Here is a 19,187-nt window from a genome sequence, read left to right on the forward strand (position 1 = left end):
TGGAACAAGCGCGATTGTGGCAAAATAAACTTTCAAAACTAACCCTGCATACCTGTTTTTTTTTTTTCACGTAGATCACCTAACTTGGCCGCCGCCGTAACGTTTTTTGGGGCTTCGGAAACAGTAGGTTGTTGGCCTAAAGTCTCCTATCCATCTAAGGCTGTCACCTTAGGTATAGCTTTTGGTGGGAGAGCATTTCATACTCAGCCGCTGGATGCCAGAACAGGCTGGTGTGAGGCAAGGATGTATACTATCACCGCTACTGTTCCTCATTGTAATCGACGAGATCCTGGTAGGTGCGATTGACCGTGAACCAAATCGTGCATTGCTGTGGCAGCTCATTACCATGGAGCACCTAAATGACTTGGAATTGGCAGATGACGTTGCTCTCCTAGCACAACGGCGCTCTGATATGCAGAGCAAGCTCGATAATCTTGCCAATCGCTCCTCAGGGGCAGATCTTACCATCAACGTCAACATTGCTGTGGCAGCTCATTACCATGGAGCACCTAAATGACTTGGAATTGGCAGATGACGTTGCTCTCCTAGCACAACGGCGCTCTGATATGCAGAGCAAGCTCGATAATCTTGCCAATCGCTCCTCAGGGGCAGATCTTACCATCAACGTCAACAAGACCAAATCGTTGGATATAAACACGATCAACTCTTCCAGGTGCACGGATCAAGAAGGCGAGGGCTACTTTTGCGAGTTTAAGAAATGTATGGAAAAACAACCAGGTCAGTCAACGCACTAAAATCCGAATTTTTAACTCGAACGTGAAATCTATACTGCTATACGCCAGTGAAACCTGGTGTGTATCAACGGAGAACACTCAACGGCTATGGGTCTTCATCAATAGATGGCCTCACAATTGGATTGGAATGGTGGTCGGCCACACTCTACGCAGGGGCGGAAACGAAATCTGCCAACAAGCGTCAGACTGGAACCCAGCAGAGGCAGACCCATAGGCAGCCTCAACAACGAAATAAAGCAAGTCTACAGAAAGTTGACCTGGCCACAGGTCAAGGCAATGTCTGGCAATCGCCTAGAATGGAAACCTTTCAATTCGGCCCTCTGCACCACCGTAGTGGGTGCCCAGGACTAAAAGTAAGTAGTAAGTACCGAATGCAGTGTACCGAAAGTGTTCCAAAAAAACTACATTTCTCATTATTTTTTTTTTTTAATTTTTGGATCGTCATAACTTTTGAACCACTTGACTGATTTGCAATCAAGTTAGTAAACTTTAATATGCTAAAATTGTCAAAATATTAGTTTTTTTTTACGATTTTTACAATGGTGACCACAACGACTATATTTTTTTTGACGAAAGTTCAACTTATATTTTCATTACATATTAACAAAATAAGAAATGTTCTTTTAGTCGTTTTTGAGCTGCTTTTTTTTTGGAAAAAAAAAACAAGTTTTGTGCTCATATACATATGGAATGACCATTGACCATGCGTCTCCATCATATTAAAATTGCCGTTTACAGCGCAACACAAAATTACTATTGGTCTGTCTCAAGAGCAAACTTATGTGTCTCTGACAGATTTTGGGCTGCTGAATCCGAATCCGGGCATGGATTTGTTCCAGCATGTCACAATTTTGAGCTCTACCTCAATTTAGAGGGCAAAATATTCGATTTTGGGCTTTTTCGATTGCAAGCCATTGAGCATGGAAATATTTGTTTCAAGCAATCAAAGGATAAATTGGCCAACTAACACCTGAATTAACGACTTATGCGAAATATTTCGTTTAACCGAATCAAGTTTGGTAGATTTAAGCGATTTATGTTAGGTACGATGTTTCCCATACATACAAGTCTGAAGTCACCCTCCAAAACTTGCATGAAAGTTTACTTACTTACATAACATGCTTAAATCTATCAAATTTGATTTTGTAAAACGAAACATTTTGCATGAATCGTTAATTTAGATGTTAATTGACCAAATTACCCTTTGATTAGTTAAAAACAATATTTCAATGCTTAGTGGCTTGCAATCGAAAAAGCCCAAAATCGCATATTTTGCCTTATAATTTGAGGTATAGCTCAAAATTATGACGTGCTGGAGCAAATCTAAGCCCGGATTCGGATTCAACGGCCCAAAATCTGTCAGAGACACATAAGTTTGCTCTTGAGACAAAAAATGTTGCAGCTGTGTTATTTTATTTTTTTTTTTTGTACATATATTTGTATACAGCCATGAGCTACTGGGTGAACTTCAGTTAGTGATGAAATTACTCCAGCAATTTCTTCCAGTGTTCCTGCGGGAATTATTTCTGGGAATCAAACAGAAGTTTCCTCTTGTATTCGTCAATAATATCCTTAGGATTTCCTTTTTTGAGAATTTCTCCAGCATTTCCTTCTCTTGATTCTTCAAAAGCTTCTTTTGTGATTTTTCAAGGAGTTCTTTCTTAGATTCCTCAAGGAGTTTCTTAGAGTCTTTCATGGATTAGACCAGCAACTTCTTCTTCTTCTTCTTCTTCTTCTGTATGGCTCTACGTTCCCACTGGAACTTGGCCTGCCTCTCTCCAACTTAGTGTTCTTTGAGCACTTCCACAGATATAAATTGGAGGGTTTTTTTGCCAGCCATTGCATTAATTAGTACATTGTAAGGCAAGCACAATGATATACTATGCCCAGGGATTCAAAAAAGTTTTCCCAACCGGAACGAGAATCAAGCCCGCCGTTTCCGGATAGGCGGTCAAAAGCCTTAACCACTAGGCTAATTGGAGACCCTCCTCCAGTAACTGCTTCAAGTATTTACTCAGGAGTTCCTTTGCGAGTACCTCCTGTATATATATATCGTCGAAGGAGCGAACTGCATAACTGAATACTTTGTAAAAATTGTTACGGAGCTCAGTTGATTTTTCATTTCATTACTGAGTGTTCGGTATATTTGATTACGGAGTTCAAGAAACGTACCGAGCATTAAGTAAAAACAAAGCTGTTCGGTAATCCGTATAACTGACATCTGTATTTTATTTTTATATTACAGTACGATTAGTAAAAGGAAAAGCGGAAGTCGGTTAAGCTGAAAATATTTAATTGATATCTCGGTGAAAAATTACTATTACAGAGCAAACTCGGTAAAATACATTGCCAAGCTGAAATTGTAGATTTTAGTGTTTTAATGTGTCGTCTCTGCTATTGAATTTTCACGTTTCCTGAATCCCGCCCTGATATGAAGGGACCGAACTGCACGCTTCATTGAAATAGCACTGAAGCCTGCGTGACATTCATTGGTGCGGCAGTGTATACATGACTACATATATGATGTGGATTGCTGTTTGTCATAGATGTGTTTGATGGTGTCCGTTGACTTACCTTGAGTTATGATTGTGTCGTTCTTCATCCAATAATTGATTGACCTGGGGAAGGCTTCCGAGTTACACTCGAGAGTTAGGCGCTGACCCAGTGCAGCTCCCACTAGCTGGTCCTGAATCCAAATCATGGGAGCGACTGTGAGAACAGGGAATAGGATACAAAACTTGTGATTAGTACGATGTTGTAGACATTAGCGTGGGACACAAAAAGACATTTTACTCCTGTACACTTTTTGAGTTCCATTTTGGTCCCATATCAACTGTGCAAAATTTCAGATCGATCGGAGAAACTATATTTTAGCGCCAGCAATTTTAAATTTGCATACGATTTAGTATGGGGAAAATCACTTTTTCAAAGAAAAATCGCCACAGGTTGCCCCTTAACCCCTAAAAATAAATCGATGAATGATTTCTGTTGAAAATTTTACGATGAATCAACCCTCCGAAGACCGCAAAGCGATCTGAGGGATGAGGAAAAAGTTGTTGACTGAAAACCGAATGGCATGCAAACGCTGTTTAACATGTAAGGAATAACAATAAATAATAAAATCTCGTTATTTTATCGATCGGGTGAGGCCTAATAACTTTTTCCACGAACGTCGCATCGGAGGTCTGATTCCTAGTAAGGCATGGTACACAAATTACGTAACGCTAAAATCAGCGATTTCAGACTCCCCCCCTCCCCCATGTAACACTTTTTGTATGAAAACCAAAAATATTTTGTATGGCTCGTAACGCTAAGCTAGACTCCCCCCTCCCCCTATAGCGTTACGTAATTTGTGTACGATGCCTAAAGTATCCTAAAGAAATCATTCGTCCACTTATTTTTAGGGATCTAGGGGTGACTCCTAGCGATTTTTCTATGCAGGAGTAAAATTTCCCCATAGTAAATCGTATGAAAAACTAAGAATGGCGGGCGCTAAAATATAGTTTTTCCGATCGATCTGAAATTTTGCACAGTTGATATGGGACCAAAGTGGCACCCAAAAAGTATACAGGAACTTGAGTTTTTTTCATTTTTTGTATTTTCCCATATAAACCGTGTACCAGGCTAATAGACATAGGGTGTGGGATCATTTCGAAGGAAGGGTCCTATTTTTGAGCACTGTTTGCTGTATTCCAGTCAATTTCATTAAAAGTTATCTTGAAATTTTATACACCACTACAGTCTGTATCTCACAATGCCCGTCGTTTTAAATTTCCGTAAGACCGAGAAAGCCAGTTAAAACAGTAAATCAATTTCCAGTCGAAATTCACATCACGATCTATAACTATAATCAACAAGGTTATGCAAATTTATTTATGTTTACACCCATCCCGAATGCACAAAACAGGCAAACCAAATGCTGATCTTAATAAGTCCACCTACAGTTGACGGATAATAAAATTGTAAGAGTAGTTGGATTCCAGAATGGGTCACGTCATTTCATTTTCGCAATTAAAATTTCAATTTGCCCATTGAACATGTATTCTGCTGTGTTGTGACGTTCATCGTCAGTTTTCAAAACATTTAATATCCACTAATATCAGTGTAGCGTGCATTTTTTTATGATAACTGCTCCCGTTTATTTTAATTATCTTAAAAGCGCTTGTTGAGTTGTTTTGCTCTCGAAAAACAAGTTCAAATAGTGGAAGTGGTTTCATATACTCACAATGTACTATCAACATCACACGTTTGCTCACTGACGGTGGTATCCCGTTGGAAGCGATACACAAATATGCCCCCATGTCCAGCCGATTGACCCGTGGAATGGAGAACGTTGATGTGTTATGACTGGAAGCTGTTGCAACGAAAAATGATGCGGAAAGGCACTGACTGAATAATGGCTCAACCATGATGGATGTGATTTTTTTTTTTTGTTTTGTTTCAAATTACCGTCTGAACTAATTGGCTCGTTACCCTCCCTGCGCCAGATGATGATGGGCTGAGGGGAGCCTGACGCAGCACATTTCAGCGTCACGTTGCTGCCTTCTCGAACCACCATGTCCGTGCTGGTGGGATAGTCCAGGATGTTTGGTGGCACTGTAAGCAAACACCCCCGTGAATGACCATGTTGTTTTTCAGTTTGGAGAGTAATATGGTACATTATTTTTGTTGCAGAATGAAACATGTGAAACAAAATGTACTTTCCCAAAAAAATGTTGTAAATAGTCAATACGATGAAATTTTCAATAGTGCACTCACCAACTACGTTCAGGAAGCCAATTTGATTCCGCATCGGGTCGGTGTTCACCTGGCACATGTACCATCCCTTGTCGGACTCTTTGACGTCCTTTATCCGGAGCACCCATTTGCGACCTTCTACGTGCGTAATCGTCATTCGGTGATTCTTGGTGATTACGTGCGTTTGTATCGTTAAAATCGTTTGGGTGTCCACCCGAAGCCAGGCGACCTGTGTGACAATCAATCGTGTTAAACAATCATCGAGCATTGATTTTCTGCTTTTAGTTCTGGTGGAAGTAGTTCTTACCTTATACGTCTGCAGATTATCAATCACGCAAATCAGCACCGCCTCTCTGCCGAGGGCTACCGTAAGGTTTTGGATTGGCTCACCGAATTTTGGCAAATCTAGGAAAGAAAGAGGAACAAAGGAAATGTTTCGATTACGTGGGGCATTGCATTTTTCAATGATAATAAGAGTTGACAGCCCATTTAACAACTGCCTAAAAGCCTAAAAGAGCCACAACGAAGAATGTTTTGAATAATGTTTTGAGCTTCACAGTTTAGAACACAAGAGGTAAATATGTTTAAAACTATGAACTGCCTATGATCGCATATCAGTCCTATATTTGCTGGGTTTCCTATTTATATGGGACTGTTACCCGAGCAGAAGAGAATAACAACAGCATAACAAAATGCGTTATTTTGGCAAAATAACTGCATAATGGAATTAGTAATTTTCATGTTATTAACATAACATGTTGAGTTATAAACTTGTCTGTCATAAGCGGCAAAATAACAAGTCACATAACAAAAACTTGTTCCTGAAAAATCAATTTAATAACATGTTTTGTTAGTGGCAATAACAACTTAATAACAGTGAATTTGGGAAATATTTCAATAACAAATTTTGATATTGAAGAGTTATTGATAACATTCCGAAAGCAAAATTAGGGTAAAAACTAACTTTTTTTACTCATTTTTGGGTAATTATTTTAAGTGTGTTATTCTATTTTTAGAAAATAATAGGTCACATAAAAAAAATTTGAATTCATTATAAAACTTACAAACATGGACGGGATTTGAACCTCCAAATCCTGCTATCGTAAATTTTCTGTCGCCTTTACCAATGAGGCTATCACAGCACTTGCAGAGAGGGACGATAGAAGCTTTACTGGTTCTACGTATTGCCAGTTTCCCTATTCCCCCATTTCATGTTTGCCAGTCGCAGGACAAAAATAAACAGAGATTTAAATGCAAGATCAAACAATGAACCTCTCTCTCTTACCAACAGCGCTATCGCGGTGCGCAGACATGTGCACTTTAACACTAATAACAGTGGTGGCGTTCGCATGGCCCGTCGTCGGCTGTTTCGGAACAAAGAGAACGACGAAAAAGTTGCTAGTCGACTATTTATGATTGAGCTTCGTCATGGGTGCATTTTGGCGGCGACAAAGATTCTTTCCAGACGGAGATGATTTTTTATTTTATTTTTTGTTTTGTTCGCGTTGTGAGAACGGCGATTATACACGTACCTACGTGAGCGAAGGTAAAAGGTAATTATATCACATGCCGATATGATTGCTTCTGCAGATGCTGTTTAGTTTTATTCTGTTTTAGATTATTTTTAGTAATGAAAAAAAATATGTATGACATAATATCAAACAATATATGATCGAATAATAATAGATCGAAAGAAAAAAGTTATAATAGACAAATGCAATCATCAATTGAGCAGAATTGTCTGTATAGTTGACATTTTTATTGATTAGAATTATTTAGTAGGTACCATATTTGCTATCTCCACTCTCACTAACATTCATTATTTCGTAATACATAGTCTGTTCGGTACTTTTTGACGTCATAATTAGAGGTTAGAATAGCAGTACTGTTAAAATGACATATAAATTCAACTAAGTTTGCAGTAATTTGCAGATGTATCACTTTTTGAAGCTAAAATTTTACTTAACCTATAAGAATTGGGAATCGTAGAAAAGTGATAGGAATGTGGCACCGTAACGGGACTGGGATATTGAAAGAAGGAAATTAATACAAAGATAAACATATCAATAGCAAAATATGATGCTATATTTATCCAAAACTCAAATTATAGCAATGAATAAAATAAAAAATACGGAAGAGTCTGATGAAATTTCTAGAAGTTGCAATGCCTTTATTTTTTACTTCATAATATGAAACAGCAGACAATAAAATAAAGAAGGTAAACTATGTAATGGTTATATCTGCGATAAATTTTCTCCGATTTTGACAATATTGATCTCATTTGATCCAGATTTATTTTTTCCATCAAAAACAAATCCGACTGAACCGATCTGGTCATCGTGAGTTAAGAAAAAACTCGAATTGCCATACACGTGAAATTTTCCATCGACCAGCTGCAAATCTTTTTGTATTATCTTTTTGTAATTGAATTTAGGTATCAAAATAAAGTTTTAAAAATCTGAAAAAAATCATACTGGCTTAAAAAAGGTGCTCTTTCGAATAAAATCAAAAAATCAATATATTATTCTTAATTTAAAAAACCCAATTGGTGATTGGTACAAATTAAGTACCTTACCAAGAAAAAAAATGTTAAATTTAAATTTATACGTTTAATATGTAGTCCGTCCAAAGGCTTACACCGTACATCAAACCGTTTTTAATTAGATTTTGTTTTAGATTTTTTAGAGGCATTTTAAAATCTTCTCCTGTGTGGTAGGGATAGGATTTTTCAAAACACCATCGTTCTTCTTCTTCTTCTTCATGCACCATCAAATCACCAATAGCATATCTGCCCAGCCTAGGCCCAAAGTATTGACTTCAAAGTAATCATTACGAAGCATAAATGTCAATTTCTTGATTTTGCTTTGGCTGACCAAGCCAAGGTTGATTTTCATAATTCAAATCTCAATTTATTCATCGAGCACATGTTCTGTTGTGCTGCACGTGGATGTCAAAGCGTTTTCAACAGTGTAATTACGAAGCATGTTTCACGAGAGACCATATCTATTCAATACGCCAACTCCAACAACGCCGATATTAGAATAGAGGAGCTTAGAAGCAAAGGGGTGTAAGTTACAAAAACCCACTTTCGAGTAAATGAGCTTTGAAGTTTTTCACCAGTTTTTCATCCCATTCAAAATGTATGGAGTTCCAATATCAGCCCAATTTTCTCTGATTGACTGTAATTTTTCTAATCATCATAAAAATAATCTTTAAAAAGTTCCTGCGAGCTTGAAATCTGAAGATTTTTTGTAATGTTCAGCTCAAACTCGACAAAACGGTCACTTACACCTCTTTGCATCTGGGCCCCTCAATAGCATAAGGATATGTTCCAGAAAATGTGGACTTTTGGGAATACCGCGTAACCCAATCGTTCTATTCGCATAACCAATCAATAAAAAAAAGATTTCTTATTAAAACGAGTCGAAGTTCACTTAAATCGGTTCAAAGTTGAAAAAATATGAGTACTTTTCAGTTTTGAGGGTAGCCGGATACGCTTCCGGCATTCTACGCAATGAAAAACAAGCAAAACTGCAGCCCCTCAACAGCAATTGATTTTTTTTTAATTTTTCAATTACATAGAATAAAGCTGTTTCCTTATAAGCATTTTCTGATCTTTTACCTGCTATCCATCGACCTTTTGCTCTACAAGCAATGAAAAAAACGAATACTTAATCAAATTTCTCATTTTTTGTAATAGAGCTAAAAATTAAAATTATTTCATATTCTGATATAATTATGTTATTTTTGCAACTGATTATTTTGTTCAGTTGCAAAAATAACAAAGTTATAACAGAGTTTGTTCTGACTTATTTGTAGCAAAACTAGTTACAAAAGATTATAATATATTTTGTTATAATTTAGTTTGAAAAAATTTGAAACAGTCCATGTCATAACAAAATTATAACATAATTTGTTAGTTATATCACATTAAGATATAATTATGATATATTCTTGTTATGTTCATCTAGTCGGGTATGGCCTCCACTTTAGCATCCTATTCTACATCATATATGACTTCGTGATGGCTGAGAATTCTATATATTTAGACCAACATGTGAGGATGCGAACTTCAGTTTCTCTCTTCCCTAATAGGTGTATTTTCAACTATTCATGTACCTATCTTTCAAATAGGTAGATCCGACTTCATCCTCTGGAACGACAGGGAAAACATGTGAAATACAAAATATTTCTGAAAAATCCCATTCAAAACCATCTACAATTTTGGATTCAGCTGTCTGTATTAGCTTCGTTCAAACAAGTTTACTCCATAAGTTTGACATTTTTATCATTGAAATTCACATGTCAAAGGCGGAATCTGGAACGCCCCTTTGAAAACCTTAAAAACCTTCAATATCGTCTGCTATGTTTTCGTTTAGATGTATGCAGGGTGCAGCGCCACTTGGGCAGTGGCTGGTATTTTGGGTACTTTTCAGCTACAACTCAGTCAATTTCAGAAATTTAGCAAAACCTCGCGCCGCACACATTACAGCACCTCCATGTCACGTAATATACCACACCTCTTATCAAATGTGATACCGTAAGCGTACCATACTTTGCGCACCTAGGGCCTAACTTTGCGCACTTTTCAAAAAATCGTTAAACAGTTTTTCTGGTGCATTATGCAAACTTTTTCTTACGGAATACTAGCTAGTGATATGGGGCATGCACTTTGTCTCAGTTTGGATGTAATGATAAATGGAAGAGGAAGACAAATTGATGAGTGAATATGCAGTTGCTTTCCCTCAAATGCTGTAAATAACGTTGTAGAATGACGTAGGTTTTGTTTCAAAATTTGTTTTAGTTTAGATAGCAATACCATAAAGTATTTGTGCACTCTCAATAATACAATAATAACCAAACTTGTTCCACAACAGAATGTAATATTGAAATGTTATTTAAGGGCTGCATACCAATTGCTTGGTCATAACAAAATAAGATTGTCCAACAAAACATGTTATGGAAACGTAATGCCTTGATAATTCAATAATAACAAAACAAGATATAAAAAAAAGGTTTTGTGATTTCGTAGTTATTAATTTGATATTTCCCTCTGCTCGGGTACACGAGCAGAGGAAAAAAGCTAAATAATAGTATATTTCGATACGGAGATCGAAAAGTGATATTTGATTGTTTGAGATAAGATATATAAGTACAGAAAATAATATGTTAAATTTACCCCTGGAACATCGTCTTCATAGCACATTCAGGTCTTGGTAAAAACTAACTAATAACAGTAAGTCATTTGATTGATCTTCAAATATCAAATTTTGCCATTAATTATATGGCTCAAGAACACATTTTTGCTATCATTTTCAGTACTTTTACCTCTTATCTCAATCAAACCAATATCACATTTCGATCGTCAGTACTTGATCTCTACCCGGGTAATCGTCATTGAACGACCTTGCTTAAATCAATCTAGCCATTTCCACTGCACTTGACTAGCCAACTCAATCTAGCCATTTCCACTGCACTTGAAGAATATAACAGAAAAACCGAAAATGAAATAAAATCGTGCCCCAAAAATTTCTTTATTTATGCTAAAACTAAGTTAAAGTCAAGCAATTTTCCATCAAAAATTTCATTCGATGATGAAGTAGGAGAAAATCCCGATGAAATTTTCAATCTTTTTGCGGCCTATTTCCAAGAAACTTATAGTACATTTTTGGATTCTGATCGTGACTATGAATACTTCTCTCATTTTCCTGATTTTACCAACAATATTGGAATCAATCAAATCATGTTACAGGACATTTTAAGTGGTCTAAAAGGCTTAGATCCAAACAAAGGTCCAGGACCAGATGGTATTCCACCGGTTCTTTTGAAGAACTTGGCAACTGAATTTGCGGCACCACTATTTTGGCTTTACAATATGTCGCTTGAAAGTGGAAAGTTTCCGCCATCTATAAATCTGGTAAAAAATCTAACGTTCGTAATTATCGTGGAATTGCTATTATCTCATGCATACCAAAACTATTCGAATCTATTATAAACAAAAGTGCGTTTAATCAAATTAAACAAAGAATAACTAATGCGCAACATGGATTTTTCAAAGGTCGTTCAACTACGACAAACTTGTTAGAATTTGTTAATTACACCTTATGTGCAATGGACGGAGGTAACTATGTTGAATCACTTTACACCGATTTTAGTAAAGCGTTCGACAAACTAGACATTCCAATGTTGATTTTCAAGCTTGATAAAATGGGAATCGAGTCAAAATTTCTGAAATGGATCGAATCGTATTTAACTGACCGTTTACAGATTGTAAGATTTGATGGAAAAAATTCAAAACCTATCAAAGTATCATCGGGAGTTCCTCAAGGCTCACATTTAGGACCTTTGCTTTTTATATTGTTTGTAAACGATATCACGTATATTCTTAAGCACATCAAGATCCTCATATATACTGCAGTTAAACGTGGAAAAATGTAATTCAATATCGTTCAGCAGAAAACATAGCACACCACCAATTACTATATTTTTAGGAAATCAAGAAGTTGTAAAATGTAATAGAATTAGAGATTTAGGAGTTATCTTAGATTCAAAGTTAACTTTCACTGATCATTATAACGCAATCACTCACAAAGCAACTAATGTACTAGGCTTCATTAAGCGTTTTGGCTACAACTTTCAGGACCCATACACAATAAAAACATTATACGTTGCTTATGTAAGATCAGTTCTAGAATACTGTAGCATTGTATGGTCTCCCTACATGATAACTCACGAGGATCGAATCGAATCAATACAAAAACAGTTCCTCCTATATGCTTTGCGAAAGTTATGTTGGACCACTTTTCCACTGCCTTCTTATGAGGCTCGATGCATGATCATAGATATCCAAACTTTGAAAGAGCGTCGCGAATTATCCATGGTATCATTTCTAAATGATTTGGTATCTCATCGCATTGACTCTGCTAATCTATTATCAAACATCAATTTCTATACTCCAGTTAGACCATTAAGAGGTCGTAATCTATTTGCTCTTAACAGTCATCGAACAGATTATGCGAAATTTGGTCCTTTAAATCGAATGATGAATCTTTATAATCAGCACTGCGCATGTATAGATATAACCATGTCTCGAACAAATATTAAAAAATACTTTAATTCCTTGAGAAACCATAGAATATAGCTATAAGTGAAAATGTAGTCTACGTTATTGTTTGACGAAATAAATAAATAAAGTTTTTGGAAAGTCAATTCAAGTCATATCATCCACAGTTTAAATCACCAATCATTCTGAGAGTTGTGCCACCGTGCGAACTATGTATGTATGTATATCATCACGACAGGCACATCGTAGAACAGTTTATTACAAAAAGAAAAAAAAAACATATCAAAAGTGGGATGTCCTGTTCAGTTCAATATCGCGCAATTATGAATGTGGAAATCATTGAAATGACCTGGAATCAAATGAACTTTTTTAAAGACATTTAGAATATCTTTCAAATAAACAACTGTTTTCAAAGGATCACGTGAGATCTAGGAGTACGTACTCAGGACGAAATACTATTGGCCCCTAACCTCCAAGAGATTGAGGAACTAGCTAACAAGCTTCTAAAATGCGGTGGAGACGCATGGGTGAAAGCACTACACTGGATAATTACCAAAATTTGGGAGGAGGGAGTATTACCGAAGGAATAGATGGAAGGTATCGTGTGTCCCATCTACATAAAAGGCGACAAGTTCGATTGGGAGAACTGTCGCGGAACCGCCGTCTATCACCGATTGCAACACTGTTTGTGGAGTAATACCAGGCTGGATTCTTGGTGAACGCGCTACAACAGACCAGGTGTTCGCTATCCGCCAGGTGTTGCAGAAATGCCGCGAATACGTCGTGCCCAACGTTCATCGATTTTAAATCGGCGTGGGTCAATCAAGTGAAGGACGATTTGCAGACCCTTCGCAGGGTGCGGAACTGGAGACGCACAGCCATGGACCGAGTAGAATGAAGACGATTCCTACTTACAGCAAAAGACACTCAGGCCTTAGTCTGACTGATAAGGCAATTATGACCCAAGCAGGCATGTTGAACGAGAATTACGCCAGCGTGGTGCGATAGTCCTGGAGGGTTAAGGGACGGAAAATTGTAAGAGTTTTTATCTGGAGGTATCAAGTGTAAAAGTGATAAACACTGAATGCTATTGGAACAATATTTTAGGCTTCATAAACTACCAAAGATGGAAATCTAGTGATCATGATCAGATCTCAAATGTGTCGCGGTTGAAAGGCATCGCGCGATCATAGCAACAACGATAACATTTTGTCGTCAAGCATCCTAACAAACGACGGTCCGAGAAGAATGATTCGCGCAGCATGTGCGAGCGCGATGCGATCGTTATCATGAAGTCGAAATGATAAATTCGTGATTTCATTCACTTTTTGAGCATTCTTGCTGCTTTAACTTCCAGATATGCTTATGAATGCATTATTTCTAATCATGAATGCGGTTTACGGTCGAATAAGTGGCATAAATTCTGATGAATAAAATTTATCACGAGTTGTAACATGATCCGATAACGGGTCATCACGCGATCAAGCGTGCATCAGATGCTTTGATTGTCCCTGTGATACAAGCACGGTGTGAGGCATCGGGATCATGCTACTGCAAGAACAAGGCTATCTTGGATTATTCGTATCCTGCATCATTTATCGCTTGAAGTGATTTTCTTCTATAATTGTAAACTACCGATAGCAAACTGAAGGATTACTAAGACCTGAAGTACACAGGGTTAATTTTTGACAAGGAAAGAACCCAACAAACAACATCAGTTTGAAAATTTGATCGGGTCAAACAAAATGTTTGGACATTAGTTTTTTTTTGGACAAATATCCGACCCTGTCTGTGTACTAACGAATCAGTTAGTGAAGCTCTAAGAATCAGTTATCTTAGAAATGCCCGTGTCGGTAAGCTTAATAATTTTCCAAGATGCTTCACTTGAAAAAAAAATATTAAGCTAACTGACGACATAGAAATTTTTGATTGAAATGTTTGGTAACATATTAGCAAAATTTCTTGCGAAATGATGGAATTTTCAGGTATCTACCGGAGAAAACTGAGAGAAATTCAGCATTTCAAGTTTCAAGTTTCAAGCTGATGTGGTTTCAAAGGTTTTTTCGAAGTTGAAAATGTCGTGACTCTACACTTGGTAAACACTTTCGGTTAACCCTCAGAAGCATTGGCGTAGCCAAGATTTTTTTCTGGAGGGGGCCCAGGGGAGCCTGTTTTGAGATGACTTTGTAATGACATGGGCGCCAAATACGTAAATACCCAAGAAATAGGATGCCTGGCCATTTGGCCGAATTACGTTCTAAAGAATTTAAAGGCTCAAACACACTCTGGATTACAGTTGCCAGTATAATTATCAGAAATTTCTTAATCATAGGCTATTCTTTCTAGTTTGACCATTAAGGGATTAGTTGGCGTTGAAACTGCGAATATTTTTGTCAGATTTTTCCTTCTTTGAATCATGGGTTGTTCTCTCGAGTTATATAATAAATAAATATATAAATAAAGAATACCTCCAGGAAGTCCTCTGGAATTCTTTCCAGAAATTCATTCAAAAATTCATTCGGAAATTCATCAAGATTCTCCCGGGAATTCTCCAGAAGTTCCTCCGGGAATTCCTCAAAAAACTCATCTGATAATTCCTTTAAGAATTCTGCCACAAAATTCTCTGGAAAAACTTACAGAACTCATCTTGTAATTTATCCAGAATTTTTTTCGAGAAGTCCTCAATAAATTCTTTTGTGAATTACTCCACAAATTACTCTGGGAAATCTTAAAGAAATTACTATAGGAATTTCTCCAGAAATTCCGCTCCGAATATCCCCAGAAGAAAATCAGTAAATTCCTGCAGAAAGTTCACCGGGAATTCCATCAAAAAATCCTCCAGGAAATTTCTCCAGAAATTTCTTCGTGAATTGTTCTAAAAAATCCTCTAGGAAATTTCGGAAATTCCTTTAAAAAATATTCATGAATCTCCTTGGGAATTTCATGAAAATATTTGATAATTCTTCAAGAAATTCCTCCGCGAGTTCCCCCTAATCCTTCAGAACACCTTCTGCAGAAGTTATTCCGGAAATTTCTTCAGAAATTCCTCCAGGAACTCCTCCAGAAATTCGTTAATAAATTCCTTCGGAAACTCCTTCGAAAACATCTCCAAAAATTCCTCTGGGAATTCCTCCAGAAACCTCTCCGGAAACAACCGCAGAGAATCCCCAGTTAATTTCTCCAGAAATTCTTCCAAAATTTCTTCTGAGAATCGCTCCAGAAATCCCTCAAGGAATTTCTCCAGAAATTGCTCCGGAAATTGCTTCAGAAATTCGTACAAAAATTTTTCTAGAAGTTTTTCCTTAAACTCCTCCAAACATTATTCAAAGATTTCCTCCGAGAATTATTCCAGACACAGGAAACTCCCTTTGAAATTTTTCCGAAATAACTCCGAGAATTCCTATGGAAATTCCTTTTGAAATTTGGTAGAAATGTCTCCGGGAATTCCTCAAGAAAATTCTTTGGGAAATGCATCCAGAAATTCCTAAGGAAATTCATCCAGAAATTCGCCCGCGAATTCTTTAAGAAATTCCTCCAAAAAGGCCTCCACAAATTCCTCAAAAAATTTCCATAGGAACAAATCAAAATTTTTTTCCGGTTATACCTCCAGAAAGTTCTCTGGGAGTATATCCAAAAATTCATGTGGAAATTCTTCAAGAAATCCTTCCACAAATTTCTCCGGAAATTCATCTAGAAATTTGAGAATTCATCCAGATATTCCTCCGGGAACTCCCTAAGAAGTCCCCAGCGAAATTTCTTCCGAGAATCCTCAAGGAATTCCTTCAGGGAAACCTCAAAAAAATCATCAAGACATATCCACGCAGAATCTTTAAGAAACTTTCTCAGTGATCCCTCAATAAATATCCCTAGAGAATCCGTCAAAGAATTCCCACATAGAGTACTCAAGAAATTAGCTCAGCGATTTCTCAAAGAATTTTCTCAGAGAATACTCAAAGAGTTCCTTCAGGGGATCCTTAAGAAATTTTCTCAGAGAATTTTCAAGTAATTTCGTTAGAGATTACTTATGAAATTTCGGCAGAGATCCTGGGTAGACGGGAATATCGAAATCATATCTCAAATCGAACATTTTTGCTGTCATTGTTCGATGTGATTTTGATGTGTTATTCAAAAATCTAATGAATACCGCACGAATAGCTCAAAGTGATATGGTATCAGTTTTTGTTCTTGTCGAAATAGCTGAAAATTTCAACATAAGAACAAGTTTAGCTCTTCTGCCCCAAATGGAACACATACACCCATAGAGATGGCTCAATGTTAGTGAAATGCCATGTGCCCCTTTGTGAGTTGTGCAAATGAAGGGCCGCATGCTCTTCTTCTCATGTTATTCACAACAGTGAGCCACAGGTGAGTGGTAAGCATCGCAGCCTGTGAATCCTAAGGTCGTAGATTCAATGCTGGATGCTGACGTTTTTTTTTTTATTTTTTTTTTCCTAAAAAATTACAAATCTTGTCTGCTATTAATTTGATCTTATAATATCTTAATGAGCTATTATTGAGTAGTTCATCACATTAGAATTTGCTATTATTTCTGATCTTTTACCTCTTATATCAATCAAACCAATATCAGTTTTTACTCTCCAGTAATTCAATCAATAATAACTAAATATACTATTCATCAGATTTTTCCGCCTACTCGGGATCCGCAAGAAAATTCATCTGGTATTTCTTAAGAAATTTCCGCACTGATTTTTTAAGGAATTTCCTTAGGGATTCGTCGAGAAATTGCTTCAGAGCAAGGAAATCCCTACGGGATAACTCAAGAAAATTCCCCACGGATTACTTAAAAATTTTTCAGAGATTACTTATGAAATTTCTTCAGGGATTCCTCAAGAAATTACCTCAGAGCATCCTGAAGGAATTCCATCAGAGATTACTCATAAAATTTCCGCAGTGGTCACTTAAGGAATTTCATCGAATATATCTCAAGATACCCGTTCAGAAAATCTTTAACCTTCCGTAACTCGCGCGGTTGGTCACCTCCGCCAGCACCCCGCTAATGCTGAGTATACTGTATACAAAAAGCGAGATTTTTTCAACGTGTTGTACAAAATACTCATAGGGATGGCTCCTGGAGTAATCATCAAAGAAATTCTTGGAGGAATCCTCAAAGAAATTCTTGAAAGAATCCTCCTGGAATTCCTTCGATGATTCCTCCAGGAGCCATCCCTGAGGGAATTTCTTGAGTATTCCCTGAGTGAATTCACTCAGAATCGTCAAAGGAATTTTCTGAAGAAATACTGAAAAGAATTTCAAGAAGTATTTCCGAACGTATTTCCAGGAAGGTATTTCTGGGGGATTTCCCAAAGGCATTTCTGGAAGAATTCCTGTATGAATCTCCAAAGGAATTCCTGGAGCAATCCCTAAAGGAATTCCTGGAGAAATCCCCACAAGAAATAAGTGTAGAATTAGCAATGGCTTAAAAACACAGAAATAAAAATTAAAAAAAAAACAAAGGAAATCCTGGAGGAATCCCCAAAGGAAACCCTGGAGGAATCCCTGGATGAATCTTCAAAGGAATTTCCGGAAGAATCCCTGAAGGAATCTCTGGAGGAAATCCCGACAGAATTCTTGGAGCAATCCCCGAAAGTAGTCCTGGATAAACCTCCAAAGGAATTCCTGAATGAATCTGCAAAGGAATTCCTGGAGAAATCCCCGAATGACTAGGTACAGTCATCTTTTGAATTTCTTCAGGATCTTGCTGCGTTTGGTTCAATAGTTCTTTATCCATAGTTCCAGGAGTTTTTTTTTTTTAATTTTCTCGGACTGCTTTCTGAGAATGCTCCAATGGTTCCTTCTAGGAATATTCCAGGAGTTGCTCTTATAGGAGTACCTGATTTTTAGGGTATTCGTTTACCGAGCACTTTTGTTTCAAGGGGCCGTACATAAATTACGTCACGCTTTTAGGGGGAGGGGGGGTTTTGCAGAACGTGACGACCCTTACAAAAAATATTAAGGTCCCATACAAAAAGTGTGACATAGGGGGGAGGGGGGGTTGAAAAAGGTCGATTTTTGCGTGACATAATTTGTGTATCACCCCCAATTAAAAAGGGGGATTGATTGTATTTTCAGATAAACACCCCAAATACCGTGATAAAAAAAACTCACGCGGAATACCGAGATCAGAAAAAAGTTGGAACTTTTACTTTGAGCAGCTCGTTCTCAGCCGTCTGTGGTCCGATTCAAAAAAATTTCTCATGGACCTTCTACCCACCTCTTCTATTTTTGTGTGCTGTAAAAAATATGTTTCTAGGGATGCTCATTTTCCCCCAGACTTGCGTGAGTAAGGAACATTTGTAAAAACCTTGCTATTTTTGATTAGCGTTCCAAATTTTAAAAGTGATCACGAAAAATGACTAGAAATCGGTATACTTGGCAAAAAGCCATGATATAGAGGTAGTAAACTATTTGCGTAGCTCTCTTGAACATCCCTAGCTACAAATGATCACGGCTCCCGACCGGCAAGTATTCTAGTGCTCTTGATTAGCATCCTAGAAGGTTCGAGTCTTCAACAAAGTGTTTTATATTGATTGGTACTACACTTTCACGTATTCTATATTGGTAACTGCTGTAACTGATCTAGATAAGTTTAATTATTTATATGGCTATCTAGA

At 37.2% G+C, this 19,187-nt stretch overlaps 1 protein-coding gene across 11 annotated transcripts in view; it reads right to left on the reverse strand.

The window, feature by feature from the left end:
- LOC109428281 (lachesin) overlaps nt 1-19,187 on the reverse strand; it is a 107,597-nt gene that overhangs the window by 20,276 nt on the left and 68,134 nt on the right. For all 11 annotated transcript variants that reach the window (XM_029872617.2, XM_062851604.1, XM_029872623.2 and 8 more), the window contains 5 exons: nt 5,800-5,897; nt 5,514-5,721; nt 5,205-5,351; nt 4,981-5,109; nt 3,330-3,464 (listed from right to left, as the gene is read on the reverse strand). In XM_029872617.2, the coding sequence (XP_029728477.1) occupies nt 3,330-3,464; nt 4,981-5,109; nt 5,205-5,351; nt 5,514-5,721; nt 5,800-5,897 (717 nt within the window). The remainder of the gene's footprint in view (nt 1-3,329; nt 3,465-4,980; nt 5,110-5,204; nt 5,352-5,513; nt 5,722-5,799; nt 5,898-19,187) is intronic.

This window comes from Aedes albopictus, chromosome 2, assembly GCF_035046485.1.
Source record: "Aedes albopictus strain Foshan chromosome 2, AalbF5, whole genome shotgun sequence".
NCBI classification, from domain to species: domain Eukaryota; kingdom Metazoa; phylum Arthropoda; class Insecta; order Diptera; family Culicidae; genus Aedes; species Aedes albopictus.